At 43.9% G+C, this 16,015-nt stretch overlaps 1 protein-coding gene across 1 annotated transcript in view; it reads left to right on the forward strand.

The window, feature by feature from the left end:
- Positions 1-15,544, forward strand: part of LOC137417336 (aryl hydrocarbon receptor-like) — an 82,966-nt gene extending 67,422 nt beyond the window's left edge. Inside the window, exons 10-11 of the mRNA XM_078768783.1 lie at positions 7,228-7,369; positions 13,373-15,544. Coding sequence (XP_078624909.1) covers positions 7,228-7,369; positions 13,373-14,021 — 791 coding nt within the window. The 3' untranslated portion in view covers positions 14,022-15,544. The remainder of the gene's footprint in view (positions 1-7,227; positions 7,370-13,372) is intronic.
- Positions 15,545-16,015: the final 471 nt, after the last annotated feature.

The raw sequence follows: 16,015 nt of genomic DNA on the forward strand, positions 1-16,015 counted from the left end.
ACAACACTGGAGGCAGGAGGGTCCAGAATCAAGCAATATTAATAAAACACACAATAAAAAAAATACAATCCTCATATCCGCAACAATACTGTATAGAGCAGCGTCAAATTCCAAAATCACAACATTTCTTAACAGCATAGAAAAAATAATTCGGGGGTGATCGAGGCGGCAGTCTATTGCATATACACCGTCCGGGTTCAATTTTTGTCGTATTGGAAAAAATTATAATTTTCCTTTGGGTTTGGATCACTTTAAAGGAACTTTTACTGAGTATTTTTTTCTTTCCAAGTAGCGTTTCTGTGTTTCAGAAAGGTCAGCAAAGGGGTGGGAGGGGGCAATGTGGGGTCAGTCAGACAGTGTTAGCTTAATGTGTACATATATATACAGGGTGAGTCAATGGAATGTGATGGTTTTTAAAGCGATATTGTGGAGAACTGGGTTGAATAAAAGGCAAAACGCTTTCAGTTGAAAAACAGCAGTACAATGCAATTTATTAATCTTTACTTGTTTAAAGAAAAACAAAAAAAAACATCTTTTAAGTGGCCTCCACCAAAACGGATACATTCATGCTGGATTTTCATTCAAATTGTCCATGAACTGCTTACAAAATTCAAGTCGAGCGACCTAATCGATTTCTTTCACAGTTTGAACTTTCTCGGGATGAAATTTGATGTCATCATGCAGAATTCGGCAAACACTCGCGTCCAATATGTTCAACGCAGCCGATTGACGCCTGGCAGAGCGAGTTGGACTCTGCAACACCGCTTCCCTAACTCTCCCAATGTTCTCCGGCATGCTCACCATTTGTGCACTGCCAACAAAGTGATCACAAACACTGCTAGTGTTATTGAATTTTTCCACCCGCTTCAAAATAATGTTATGAGAGGGATTTCTACCATGTCGTGAAACACCAAACTCACGTCTAAATCTTTTCTGCACTTGCACTACTGATTTGCATTCAAACAATGCCCTTACCACAAACACGCATTGTGGCACCAACCATTTCTCCATACTGTCTCTCGATACACTGACAGGAGAAACTGTGTAACTTTCAGATCACGTGACACACAAGGTTTCCCCCACCACAGCGTGCCTTTAGCTGCAGCTGCTTTTTGAAAACCGTCACATTCCATTGACTCGCCCAGTATCTATATACAGGGTGAGTCAAAAGTAGCGCCCGGTTTCTGTAGATATATATATATTTATATATATATATATATATATATATATATATATATATATATATATATATATATATATTTCTGTCAGTTGATTGTTTGTTTGCCATTTGTATTACAGTGTACAAGAAGGTAGAAATAAATGAATGACATGTTTATCTAACCATTTATTCGGGGGAAAATTATTACGGGGGGAAACCCTTAGCTACATTCGTTGCCGTTTTCGGACGACCGGACTTCTTTGCAGTGGCTACCGACCCTGTTGCTTCAAATTTCTCGACAATCAATCATATGTTTCTTCTCTGGGGTGGGTTAATATCGAATTCCTGTGCCAAACGGCATGCCGCCATCGTTGGTTGTTCATTACATTTGTAGTAATGTTACACGGCCGAAATGCGTTGATTCATTGAAAGGTAATTCATGGTTCAATTTGGTGCAACTTCAGTAACTTTCCAAACTCTCAGCAATAACCTGCAAAAAAAAAAAAAAAAAAAAAAAAAAATTAATAATCTGCAAGACAATCACTATTAACAACATGACATCCCAGAAAGAGTCTGACAGCCGAAAAAACAGAAATCGGGCGCTACTTTTGACTCACCCTATATATATATATATATATATATATTGTAACGGATTTGAGAATCCTGTAATTTTTGTAAATACCACCCTTTGTAAATGTCATGATCTGTGTAAATACCTCCATAATTGTAAAGGTCAAAGGTCGTCCCCCTTAGTTAATTCATCGCATACACTTAGCCAATCTTAGAACCTCTAAATAGTTATTCCCTTATTATGTGTTCCAGTTTAAGGCCCTGTTGCCCAGTAATTGACACTCCATTGCACCGAATCAAATAAGGATAGCTCCCCTTCAATAATTACATCTCCCAGCCAAACTCTTCCTCTCTGGGTAAAGCAGTTTGATAATCGTGGGGTGCGCGCCCTCTCAACTGGCCTGGGTTTGGAAGCGGCGTTCGCTGCTATGGTGAATATGTGCTCCGTGCTCTGTTTGGACAGGAAGGGCGGGGTCGCCGAAAAGAGACAAGCCCAGGGCACGCCACGAGGGGCGGGGCTGTTCAGCCCCATGCCCAAATAAGGATACAAGCCCAGGGCGTGCCACGAGGGGCGGGGCTGTTCAGCCCCATGCCCAAATAAGGATACAAGCCCAGGGCGCGCCACGAGGGGTGGGGCTGTTCAGCTCCATGCCCAAATAAGGATACAAGCCCGTGGCTCGCCACGAGGGGCGCGCTGTTCGGCTCCATGCCCAAATAAGGATACAAGACCGTGGCATTGCCATATAAGGCCACCAACACAGAGTACGGGGGCAGGACCCAAACGGCCGAGGGCGTGTCACGACCCCGCTTGATATATGCGTGCGACAATCGCGCAAGAGAGGACCGCAGCAGATGACCGAAAGAGCCCGAGGCGTGTCGAGGCAAGAACAAGCCCTGCCGCGTGGAACTAACGAGATACGTGTGCCGCCGCCGCCCTGCTCGCCCCCAGCCCGGAGAGGACCTGCTTGCTGTGCGCCCTGTGAAACCTTCCAGCCTTGTGGCCCTACCTTCCTCTCCCTCCAGCCAATCCACTCCACTCTGCAATTCCCTATTCGTGTGAGTGAGTTCGTTCTGTCTGTATTGTCCTGGGTATAAGTAAGACTGCATAGATAAGCTAGAAATTGCTCTGTGTCCTTCTGCTCCTTCCATTTCCCTGTAAATTACATTTCTTTTCTTCCTTTAGTTGTGTGTAAATAATTAATAAATCCTGTTCGTCCTACCTTGCCTTCTTTCCTTCACATCCGTTTGTCCTTGTCTTTTCCACATTGAATACCTGTGGCGCGATTTTGGCCAACGTTTCGGAATCGGGTTAGTGAATGCTAATGACTCGAACTTCGGGTTGCTAAAAACCGCTCGGCAACTAGACCATCTAAAACCGGGGTTTGAGCGGGAGTCCCTCCCCTGCTTCGCGGTCAGGCGTGGCACTCAGGTCCTTGGGACTTTTCGTAGACCAAATACCCTGGCTGCTCCCGACCGGAAGGAGCGTTGGGACCCCCAGGACTCACGTCGGTCAGTCGCGGACAAGGGGATTAATCCCCCCTTCTTAAGGGGAAAAGGGGCCGACGTTGAGATCCGCAACAATATATATATATATATATATATATATATATATATATATATATATATATATATATATATATATATATATATATATATATATTGTTGCAGATATATTGTATATATATATGTATGTATGTATGTATGTCACGCTACCAGATTCTTGTACCAGATGCTCAAATTATGGATTTCGAGTTATACCTGCAGCATTAAAGTACCAACCCTGTACCTTCATAAAATAGCAGGGTTGGTCAAATTGGGCAATTACAAATTCATTAAAACAAAAATTTAAATATTCATGTGTTCCCCAAAATGTCAAGTTTTTCAACTTTTCATGCCAGGAAATCTAGAAAATTTCGCAAAAAATACCAACCAGTAATTTACAATCAGAATCAATTTCTACGGTTTAAAGGTTTTTTTCAAGCATGATGTTCTGACAAGTAAAGTAAATAAAAGTACCATAAGAGTTATTTGCCGAGTGCCAATTTTTTTTTTAGCACCATGCCAATATTCTGTATTTTTCACTTTTTTCCGAGCAAATAAGTTGTGACCAGCACTGATTTTAATTGGAATTTATGGGAAACAAACACGCACATGTTTCTTCTAATACTGCTGTATTTATTATGTACAGCATAATCTGCATTGAATCTTCAAGCATAATCTGCATTGCAACTGTACACAAATACTGTAAATAATCAACCGCCATCTGTACGCTAGCCCAAGCTGTCATGCCAAAATGTCAAGGCAACATGACGAGTAGGCCTACATGTATAGAATTTTCACACACATGTTTGGTGAAGCCCCATTTACAAAACGTATGTACACTAGAATGCTTATGCTTATGACTTATCCATGAAGGACAAGAAATGCATGTGGCATCATACTACTTACACTTGAAAACCCCACGAGATATTAAGTGGGCAGCCAGAAGTGTGATTCAAAGGTAAAGTCATTATCTTGTGAGCCTAATTCACAAAGTACATACAAGTACAGCATTGTTCAGTAAACGATATTCTTTGTCCAGTATATGAATAAAATATCATGCACACTGGATGCACAGCACTGAGCAGCATGTACAGGTCTTATCCATTGCACAAACTATGATGACTGTCTCAATCATTATCAGTCACGTATCAGTATTATTCATTATCAGTCACGTATCAGTATTATTCATTATCAGTATCATTAATCATTATCTAAACAAACACGTGTAGCGACTAGCGCGCCACCAGGCGACTTGCCACGGAATCGTAGAAAATGACCGTCGAGTCCGAAGCAAAATTCAGGCTTCAACGGTCATAACAGGTAATGCAACTGTCATAGAACGAAAGATCGTATATTTTTCCGTCGATGGGTGAAATATAAAACGAAACTGTGTCCAATAAAGGTATATTTACGGAAGTTTATTGCTGATAAACGATCAATCCGGAAGCGAAAACGGTGAAACACGCGGCGCCGCCTTTCAACGGCGTTTATACGCAGTAGATGTTTAGCGTATCTTGTACAAGAATCTGGTAGCGTGACACAATTATATATACTAGGGCATGCCCGTACTATATATATATCTAAAAGTATATCCCCCCCCCCCCCCCTCTATTTACATGCAATGGTTTGGTCCAAAGCTAACGGCTTGCGAGTACGGTGACAATCCCCCCCCTCTATTTACATGAAATGGTTTGGTCCAAAGCTAACGGCTAGCGGAGTTTGGTAAAGAAATCGCCATAGCGTGCACAAATGCGCAGGAAAGCGAAAGAATCGCAAATTAGTTTTAAAACATAGTTTAACGGCAACATAGCGGCAACATAGTTTGCCAACGTGAAATAAATGAATACGCTCTCAAATGTGCCAAAAAAAAAAAAAAAACGCTACCCGTACGCTCTACCCCGCCCGTACGCCCGTAAACAAAAAAAACAACGCTCTTCGCTTCCGCCCTTCGCTCTGACTGAATTGGGAGAAATAATGCGCATAAGAAATCGAGAAATTATTATTTTCTCCGGAAGAAATCGAATTACGTACCGTAATGGCGCACGCGCTGGGCTCAGCATCAGCTCGCTGCCTCGCTCTCACATCGGCCACGCCTACGCAATAACGCGTTCTGTGATTGGATGCTGGAAGTGCAGTCCTCACTGTCCGGAAGTTCGCAAATCGCAGTTACGATGAATCGCAAATTAGTTTTTATTAGTTTTATAATTAGTTTTAAAACATAATTTAACGGCAACATAGTTTGCCGACGGGAAATAAATGAATACGCTCTCAAATGTGCCATCCGAGGCAGAGTGTGTTCGCCACGTTCGGCACACGCGATAACTCGCTGCTCTCTGATTGGTTGAATCGTTTTTTGGACATAGCTCGGTAACTACTTCTGCGATTAATTTAAAACCTTGAAAAGGCACATCCTCGGGTCCCCAGCAATATACCTGGCAAGTTTCAAGTATATCGGACCCGTGGTTGTCGAGAAACAGCGGTCACAGACAAACATACACACATACACACATACACACATACACACATACACACATACACACAGAGATTAATGGAATTATAGATAGATACTAGCAGAAGTACCCGGCATTGCCGGGCGGGGAAGGGGGGGGAGCGGGGGGGGGGGGGGGGGGAGCGAGCCCCTTGGCAAAGCGAGCGATTTTTTTTTTCATAGCGTTCGTAGCGTCATAGCGTTCAAAGCGTCATATCGTTCTAGCATCATAGCGTCATAGCGTCATAGCGATTTTTTTTTTCATAGCGTCATAGCGTTTCATAGCGTCATAGCGATTTTTTTTGTCATAGCGTTTGTAGCGTCATAGCGTTCAAAGCGTCATATCGTTCTCGCATCATAGCGTCATAGCGTCATAGCGATTTTTTTTTTTCATAGCGTCATAGTGTCATAGCGTTTCATAGCGTCATAGCGATTTTTTTTTTCATAGCGTCATAGTGTCATAGCGTTTCATAGCGTCATAGCGATTTTTTTTTTCATAGCGTCATAGTGTCATAGCGTTTCATAGCGTCATAGCGATTTTTTTTTTCATAGCGTCATATTGTTCATAGCGTCATAGCGTTCATAGCGTTCATAGCGTCATAGCGTCATCACGTGATCGCTCTGAGCGAATCAGCGCTCACCTGCTCTGATTCTGTTGATTCCGTGCGCTGAAATGCGCTGAGGTAAATATGGATAAAAAATATGGATCGTCAAATATTTTGAGTTCGGCCATGTTCGTCCCAGGCTCAATGGCCATGTCTATGTCAAATATCAAGCACGTAAGCCTCTCCGTTTAGGAGTCTATCGGTAACATTACACACACACACACACACACACACACACACACACACACACACACACACACACACACACACACACACACACACACACACAAACTGTGTTTTATATATATATATATATACACTCCTCCCATTTTCTTCTAGCCAAAGAGAGCTGCATAAAGTAACCATGAAAGGCTACCAACCGACCGATCATCGGTACATGTCCTTTTGTGTACACCATATTTCAAAAACCGTTGAACATTTAACTTTCATATTGCAGATATCTATTCTCCATGGCATTATCTCAACCTCATTAGATCATGACTGTGATTGGCTGATTTATGTTGCCATGGCAGCCATCTTGGTAACTTGGCTTGTGTACGCGATATTTCATAAAACGTTCAACATTTAGCTTTCATATTAAACAGATCTATTCCTCATATCACCCAAAAGGCGGCGGAGTACCTAGGGTATCAGCTACAAGTTTTTCTTTAAAAAACAAAATCTTATCTTTTACAGTTGTTTATGAGTTTTGCTATTACGTTTTCTTGCACTCCATATAGCTCTTTGAGGTTTTATTGATAAATGAAAACCTCGATATAAGAAACCAATTTATTCATTGAAGAGCCTCAGATACAGAAGGGAAAACAAGCATTCTCTCTCCTTTTCTTCCTGCCATGTTTAAGTGATCAGAACAGGAGAAAGTGGTTGGACTGTCTTCCGACTGTTGCACAAGAACCAGCAATGGGTCTGGGTCAGGGCCACAGCACGTCTAGTCTACAAAAACGGACAACCAGATTGTATCATTGCCAAACAGCAACTTCTCACGTAAGTCTTCGATAGTCATCCACATTAAGACCGCAGTAGCACAACAGCCACGACACCGTTTGCCAGTGCAAATAAACACAGTAAAATGTTATGCTTTTCATTCATGGCCATAACTTGTTACTGTTGCAGTTGATCCCAATCACCACCAATACAATAACTATTATTTATTATGAACTCTTAAAAGGATTATTTATTATGAACTAGCAGGAGCACTCGGCATTGCCTGGTGATGTTCTAATTCTATTAGCATTTTGAAAAAAATCTGTTTTTTTTTCTATTTATTTGTGGGTGCCTAAAACACTTCCCTACAGCCACGAAGGAAAATTTATATTTAATATTCTAATATTACACACACACGCACACTAATCGGGTATTTACCAAATAAAACACAGTCAGTTTGTGTGTTTGTACAGATGTCTGCCCCCTTTCATAAGGGTAGATCTCAAGGCCAATCTTTTTAACAGGAATATGTGTTCATGACAGTCTAATTTTGAGGATAGAACAAACTCGAAAAACACTTTCCATAAAATAGTAATTATGTCTTCTATTGGAATTGTTGATTGTGGCTTGCAAACCGAGCCTCAATGGCGGTGTACAGAAGTGATTTTTTAAATAACAATAAATACAACGTGCCGGGAGGTGAAATTTTCTGCACACGATGTGCAACGTGAGGAGAGTAGAATGTCTGTTCATTTACGTCTGTAGGATTTTTTTATTTATTTTATTTTATTTTATTTTATTTTTTTTGTATACAAGATCGAGGCTCGTGAAAGAGCAAACATTAATCACACAAAAAGACAAACCGACACACAAAACACAAAAAAACAAGGGGAGCGGCAGAAGAGATGGGGAGAGAGGGGGGAGGACACAAAAGAGAGGGGGAAGAAGGGGAAGGACACAAACACAACATTTGAGAGCAGGGACATCGGGAGGACTTGGGGGAGGTGGGAGAGGATTAAAACATATGAACACTGCAAGGACTCTGGGGTGAATTACCGGGGGTAGAAAAGATCAAGGTTTTCGATGGGGGAAGATAAGAGATGGTGGTGAACAGCTGTTTTAAAGACCTGGAGGGAGGAGTGGGATTGAAGGGAGTGGGGGAGTTTGTTCCAGAGGCGGGAGAAAAGGGGAATGAAAGAGTGAAGGTGAGCAGAGAGCCTAGACTTTGGCAGTTTAACCATAAGAGGGTTGCAGGCAGATCTTGTGCGACCTGAAGGAATATTGGGGGGACAGAGCACAGAGAGAGCTGGGGGGAGCAAGGCCGGAGAGGAGTCGGTAGAAGACAGAAAGACCACCAACCTGCCTGCGGTGAGTGAGTGAAAGGCCCTCGGCGTTGACTACATCGCAGGAGATTCCAATGATTCTGAAAGCTTTGGCCTCAACAGCGTGAAGCCGAGCAAGGTGTGAGGCAGGAGCACCAGCCCAGAGGGGGGAACAGTATTCCATTGAGCTGCGGATGAAAGCCTTGTATGTGGTGAGGAGCTCAGGTGTGCCAAGGAAGGACTTCGCACGACGGAGGATGCCCAGTCGGCGACTGGCTTTGGAGGCCAGCTTGGAAATGTGGTTTTCCCAAGAAAGATCATGGCAGATAGTGAGACCCAAAAGCTTGAGCGACAGAACTTCTTGGAGAGGATTGTTGAGAAAGTAGATGGGAGGGTTGTCCAGTCGGTCCTTTCGGAGAGACATTGTAAGAGTGTGAGATTTGTCAGGATTGAAAGACATGTTCCACTTGTTTGACCAGTCTGTGATTTTGTCCAAGTCTGCAGAGAGTGAGGAGGCTGCAGACTGCCGATCTGAGGGATGAGGAATGGAGCGACAGAGAGTAGAGTCATCAGCAAAGAGATAGAGAGGGTTTTCAAGAGAGTCAGAGAGATCATTGATGAAGACCAGAAAAAGCACAGGGCCCAGAACACTACCTTGGGGAACTCCAGCCTGAACAGGAAGAGGAGATGAGAGAAACCCATTCAGGGCCACACGTTGACTACGACCAGAGAGGAAGTCCGCCAGCCATGCGTGGAGATTTCCATGGATACCAAAGGAGGAGAGTTTGGAGAGCAGAGCAGGGTGCCAGACCGTATTGAAGGCACGTGAAATGTCAAGGGAGACAGCTCTAATTTCCTGTTTGGCGTTGAGGACCTCCATCCATTGTTGAGAAAGCAGAAGCAGCATGTCCAGAGTAGAGTGACCAGGTCTGAAACCAAATTGATGATCAGAGATCAAGCCATTGGAGAAGAGGAAAGATTTAATATCTGAAGCAATGATGGATTCCATGACTTTGCTGATAATTGGGAGAAGGCTGATTGGTCTGTAGTTGCTGGGATCTGTTTTTGCACCTTTTTTGTGCAAAGCGGTGATGTTGGCTGATTTCCAAGCAGATGGCAGATGACCTTGAGCAAAAGAGAGGGTGAAGAGAACAGAAAGAGGGAGTGAAAGAGCAGAAGAACATGATTTTAGGACCCGTGGGCTGATGCCGTCAGGACCAGTTGCAGAATCAGAGTCGAGGGTTGACAGAAACTTTTCCACCTTGTCAGGAGGAAAGGACACAGAGTCCAGGAGCAGCTGGGTACGACTGGGTACGGTGGGTACAGAGAGGGATGGGCTTGGGACACAAGATTTAGAGGCAAACACAGAGTTGAGGCATTCAGCTTTTTCACGTGCGGAGTCAGCCGTTAAGCCGTTTGAGGTGAGGGAGGGGATGGAGGGGGAACAAACACCAGAAACAGATTTGACCAGACGCCACCAGGATTTGGAAGAGGGAGACAGATAAGAGAGTTCGGTCTTGAGAATGGTGAGATATTGTTTCCTGGCTCTCCTGAGGGTGGACACACACTTGTTTCGGGCTTTGTGAAAGGAAATGAGATTTCCTTCCGTTGGATTTGCTTTCCAGGAGACGAAAGCAAGTTGTTTCAGGGCAACAGCCTCACCACAAGATTCCGTGTACCATGGACGGGAGGAAGGGTATGACAACTGAAGACGAGATGGTATAAATCTGTGCATGAGAGAGAGCAATTTACTTTGAAAGAATTCCCAGGATGAGTTGATGTCAGAGGCGGTAGAGATGGGAGACCAGTCCAGATGATTGATGGCTGCTTGAAGACCGTGCCAGTTGGCCTGAGTGAAATGCCAGACTCGTCGACGCTGAGGAGGCTCTCTGAGAATGGTCAGAGAGATGTCCACTTTGACAAGCACATGATCAGATGAGCCGATTGGAGCAGAAGAAGAGCAGCAGACATTTTCAGGGAAGTTTGTCATAACCAAATCCAGAAGAGAAGATGCTCCGTTGACTGAGATCCGGGTCGGGAAATTGACAGATTGTGTCAGTCCCAGTGAGTCGCAGAAGTCCTTTGCTGAAGAGCCATGGCTGGTGAGAGAGGTACCCACACCCAGCCAACTGGCATGGTGACAATTGAAATCACCACATATGAGGAAGAGAGAGTTGGGATGGGTAGATAGAAGTTGGTCCATATTATCAGACAGTGAGATGTAGATGGAGTCATCGCTGATTGGTGGACGGTACAACACACATATGAACAAAAGGTGGGAGCGAAGGGGAAGCCGTAGCCAAAGGTATTCCTGGGGGTGAGGTGGAGAGAGGGCAGTGGAGGGCGAGTGAGGAAGAGAGTTTTTTATAAAGATAGCAACCCCACCTCCAGGACGAGGCTCAGGTCTATCATACCGGAGGAGGGAGTAACCTGGGAGAGATACCAAGGCATCAGAGACATCATGAAGGAGGAAAGTTTCTGTTAAGCAGATCACATCTGGTTTGTCAGAAGCAACCTGTATGGAGAGGTCAGTCAAGTTTGAGCGAAGGCCCCGGATGTTTGAGGTCCATACCGTTAATGAAGAGGAAGGGGGAGCATCGGGTCCAGAACAGGGGGGGGGGGGGAGGGGTAGGGTAAGATGTGGAAGAGGAGGAAGAGGTAGGGAGAGCTGTTGAAGGTGTGTCAGAGATTTCAGAATAGCTTGGAGAAAGGGAAGAATGGGGCAGACAAAAGGTTTGATGGAGATTGGGTGAGGCACAGTGAGGTGTTATTTGAGGAGGGGGAAGAGCAAGGCAGGAGGTTTGGGGAGATGAAGGTGAAAGTTGGAAGGAGGAAGAAGCAGGGAGGATGCATTGAGGAGGAGGGGTGAGAGGGGAGTCTAGGAGGGGAGGAGCGAGGGAGAGTCTCGGAGGGGAGGGGTGTGGGGGGAGTTTAGGAGGGAGGGGAGGGAAGGGGCAAGGGGGGAGATTTGAAAGGGATGGGTGATGGGGAGGATTTGGAGGGGAGGGGTGAGATTGGATTTTGAAAAGTGTATGATTCATGGGAAACGAACATTTTTTGCAAAATGAGTTTGAGACCTTCGAGTCAAAAATACGTTTGAGGACACTGGAGGAGGGATGGAGTTCTGGATAGTTTATGGAATGTAGAAAGGAGGAACTGTAAGAGATGGTATTATATATATATTTTGGAATGAATAGATTTGGTGAGCAAGACGAAAGCATCCTTTTGTAGGAAAAGAAGAAAAGGGTGTTATAATATATGAGAGAAAATAGTTGTTCAGGGGAGAGATTATACATTTCTAACCGCGTGATCGCGAACGAAGAACGAACGAACAAAAAGAACAACAAATAAACGAATAAGACCTGGGAAGGAAATATTTTTTTTGGGGTTTTTTTTTTTTTTTTTGTGAGTACAGATATTAAACAAGGAGGTACGGGGTGAACGACTGGTACGAAACAGAGAACGAAAATAATTTCAGCGCATTCGACGAATCGCTGAGAGAAAAACAAACCACAAGGTCTGAGACGGTACGGTAGTCTAAGCCTACGAGTACTAGGCCGCAGAATACTCGATACCATTAACCGACGATTGTGTATACATGAACGAAAAATTAGCACCGAAAATTTTCCAAAAGATACGCTGTAGGTCCATACACCGAAAGATAGATACAGTCTCGACAAAAACACAATTGAGAAATATCACTTAGCTTCGAAAGCGTGAGCGCATGGAGCAGCTTCGAAAAGACGTGACCTCGCCGTGATCTCGCGAGATCTTTCCGAGATCTCGCGAGATGTCTAATAAATAAAGAATATATAAGCACACCTGATAGGTCCCGGTGTGTACCCCGATTTAGAATAGGTACACCGTATCCCTGCGCATCGTAATATGCGACTAAGGGTTGGCATAAGGAAGGGCATCTGGCCATAAAAACATTGCCTCAAAAAGGGAACAATATGGTCATGGGGCCCGCAAGGCTAACCCCCTAGCGGGGGAAAATGGCCTTAAAACGATCATTCATTCATTCATTTATTCATTCATACTAGGCCGAGGCTTCAGGCTTTGACACACTCATGAGGCTGCACTGTCGAATAAAGTGTTCTTAAACCGTCAATCTGACGGGTTTTTTTACTAGTAATTTGATATTACCTTTCACATAGCTACAAAGGCTCAGGCACTACATGGAGCGATAAAAATATATATATAACTTTTTTTTTCGAGAATTTCAAAAAACATTTGGCCTAAAACACTCAAATTTGGTCTAAAACTAAACTCACTGATGAACCTCTGAAAGTTTGACATATATCCGTTTTGCCATCTCTGAGAAAATGGCGACACACATACAGATAGGCAAACAGCTCTCGTATAGTATACTGTAGATTGGATATGCCAGGTAAAATTACCGGTGCAGGTACATGCTTACAAAATTGTGAATTTTGTAAAATACATCCCCTCTCATTTTCCAAGCATTCAGTTTCTTTGTACGCAGCACATGGCTGCGGGTAGCATTATCAGGATACAAACAGCATATTTTGAAGCAAGATATGGAAGGCTACTCATATTATGTGTATCAAGTATGCAAAACTGGTGCAATTTTTGACCTGCAGGAAATCAGTTTAATGGCATGTACTCCATTCAGAGAATAGCACATCAGATCATAGGCCATGGTGACTTTGGTAGTTACATCAAACAATGCACATTGTATTTGGTATTTGACTGATGGTGTGCGTATTTATGAATTTAGGAATGCCGAAGGGGAGCAGCACCTTGCTGAGCGGGCATGCTCCTTCAACAATGATGGCAGGACAGACGTTTTGTACGACACTTCGATACGGCTGCATCGTTTAACCAAGCCTCATCTTCATGACACAAATGGAGGGTTCCAGGCCAGCCACTCCCAAGCTCATGCAAATCTAAACAGGGGCATCTTTGCATGCTACGAAGAGATGAATGATCCATTAGGCTACCAAAAAGAGACACCTAAACCTGAAGGATATGGCAAAGAGGATTGTGGATTTTTGGGGAGTGAAGGCATCCATGAGATGTTGTGGCAATACGACCTGAGTCAAGAAGACATTGAGTGCAGCTGGAAGGATTTGGACAACGCCAGTGCAGTTGGAAGGAGAGACATGATCAATTCATGTTGTCCCGCTACTGAACACGTTTCAACAGGACCTCCTTGCCTGGTGGAAGCTCTTTTGGTAGAAACAGGAAGAATCAACCGCACTGTTGAAGGCCATAGGCACTTAAACAATGCATTACGAGGACGCTTACACAGTGGCTTTCGGCACTACCCTTCTTGTAGAGCCAGAGCCACTGTAGAATGGTATGGCAATGGTCCTCAAGGTTCGCTTATGACTTCATACGTAACTAGAGGAGAGATTCGTTTCTGACCAAATCAAGGTGCGTGGGACATTTCCTGGGGCCATGTTGTCCAGCTCATACTCAGAAATGCCATGGCGACATCACACTCAGCACAGTTTGGACCATTTAATCCAAGCAATGCCAGGAAAAAAACATTCCAAAGGTCAAATCAGAAAATCTCCTGGAGTGTGGAATACACAATCAGAATTTGTATAAAATGTTTTGCAACATAATTTGGAATATTGGGATGATACCTGAATGGGGCAAACTTAACATACAAAAAAACACTGTTGTGGGTATTGGCAGTAGAGTACTGTATCTGAGCACACTGTACTTGAGATTGAGACACAGATGGCCATCCCATTTGGTCTCAGGTTGTAGATGTTAAAGAGACCATGATAGATTTTGAAAATAGTAGGCCATTGTGTGTTGACTTCCTGCATTATGAGCAAATAGTTCTGAGGTGCAGCTACAGCACACACATGTTGAGCCAAATTGTCTCATTGTCTAACTGTCTTTCTATGTTAAGATGCAAAAGTTAGATAATCCCAGGAAAAGGATTTGTACAATAGTAACAATTGTTTCAAAAAGTTGACTAGGTCATTACGGATCTGGTCTGGTGAGTAAAATGGGGGATAGATAAGAATTGTTATTTCATAGTAAATGCGGAGTCAGTCAGAGGAATTGTGGTCTTCTTCTTCTTTAACAGCCACATTTATTCCCAGTTTCTTGTGTGTTTGGCAGAGGGAAGCTTGGCTCAAATCATTGATGAACCGGTTGGCCAGGCCCAACGTTTGACTAAGGCTCGGGCAGGAATTTGGAATTTTGCCGTGGTACCGGCGATAGCTCGCCTACTTTTTGTGAAGGACACCATGGGATCTTTAACATGCCAGGAACATGCCTATATATGGACATCTGTTGGCTCAAGTCCATCGATATGGACATCATGCATGGCCATAGATCACCATTTGTTCAGGAGGTCGAATTTTCCTGGCTTGCCAGCCAATGGGCGCATGCCATGGACGGTCCTATAAGGCCTGCGGAATATTATACAAGATGCACACCACATATGTAGTTGGTTGTTGATGGTCCCTGCCTATGGCTTCATGGTTCCTGCCTGTTGCATCATGGATTGTGGTCACTGTCTGGGCCTTCGTGGTTCTGTATTACACGGTGGTTCAAGGTTCGGCTTCATGGCACAAGTCATAGTTCACTGGAGAGCTGGTGTGCTGCAAACATGGCTGGGTAAGCATAAGGACTACCCCCACTGTCCAGTCCGTATGCACCCAAACAAGGACCCAAACCGCATGTGCAAGCATCGCCGCACGGAGCAGGTTTTCTTTATTTCTTCTCCTTTCACTATCAAATATTTCCCCAAATGAAAGAGATAAGGCATATACTGTATGTGTTAATGCCATTGTGGTTCGGGTGGCGCATTGTGAGAAATTTATTTATTATCATTGGTTACTGTTTGTTATTGCCACGGTGCAGACGTGGTCTTCTCGTCCTCCTAAGTTCCTCTTTTTTTAAAATAAATCGTCTCTTTTTTATGAAACATTGTGTGGTTGTTGGGAGGGAGCTCCATATTTAGTGAATTGTCTTATTAATCCTTTAGGTGGGGCAGATTGGGTTTGCACTGAAGCCCAATAATTGCGGATCACTGAAAGGCCCGCTCGGCCAATCTTTTCGGCAGATCTGCTTTGTTCGTGTGTTCTGAAACGCCGATTCACGCCAAATTAATCCAGCAGAGGTGCTGATCTTTTTGTCCCATAGCTGTGGGGTGGCGTAACCATCGCTGAAGATGCTTGACCATTACAATCTATATTATAATAGCCGTAGATGATTCTGTCTGTTGGACGTCTGTCCAGGGTGTGGCTTACTCGGTTTGCAGAGTAGCTCCACCCATAGCTCCACCCATTCTGGGAGAGGCTTCTTATAAACAAATATCCACCATTTTATTAACTCGCATAGCTTTGAGGCCTGTTTTGTAGGCCCGTAGTGTCTTGCTCTCTCTCCCAGTTTT

Source organism: Myxine glutinosa, unplaced genomic scaffold (genome assembly GCF_964187855.1).
Source record: "Myxine glutinosa unplaced genomic scaffold, kmMyxGlut1.1 SCAFFOLD_460, whole genome shotgun sequence".
Classification (NCBI taxonomy): domain Eukaryota; kingdom Metazoa; phylum Chordata; class Myxini; order Myxiniformes; family Myxinidae; genus Myxine; species Myxine glutinosa.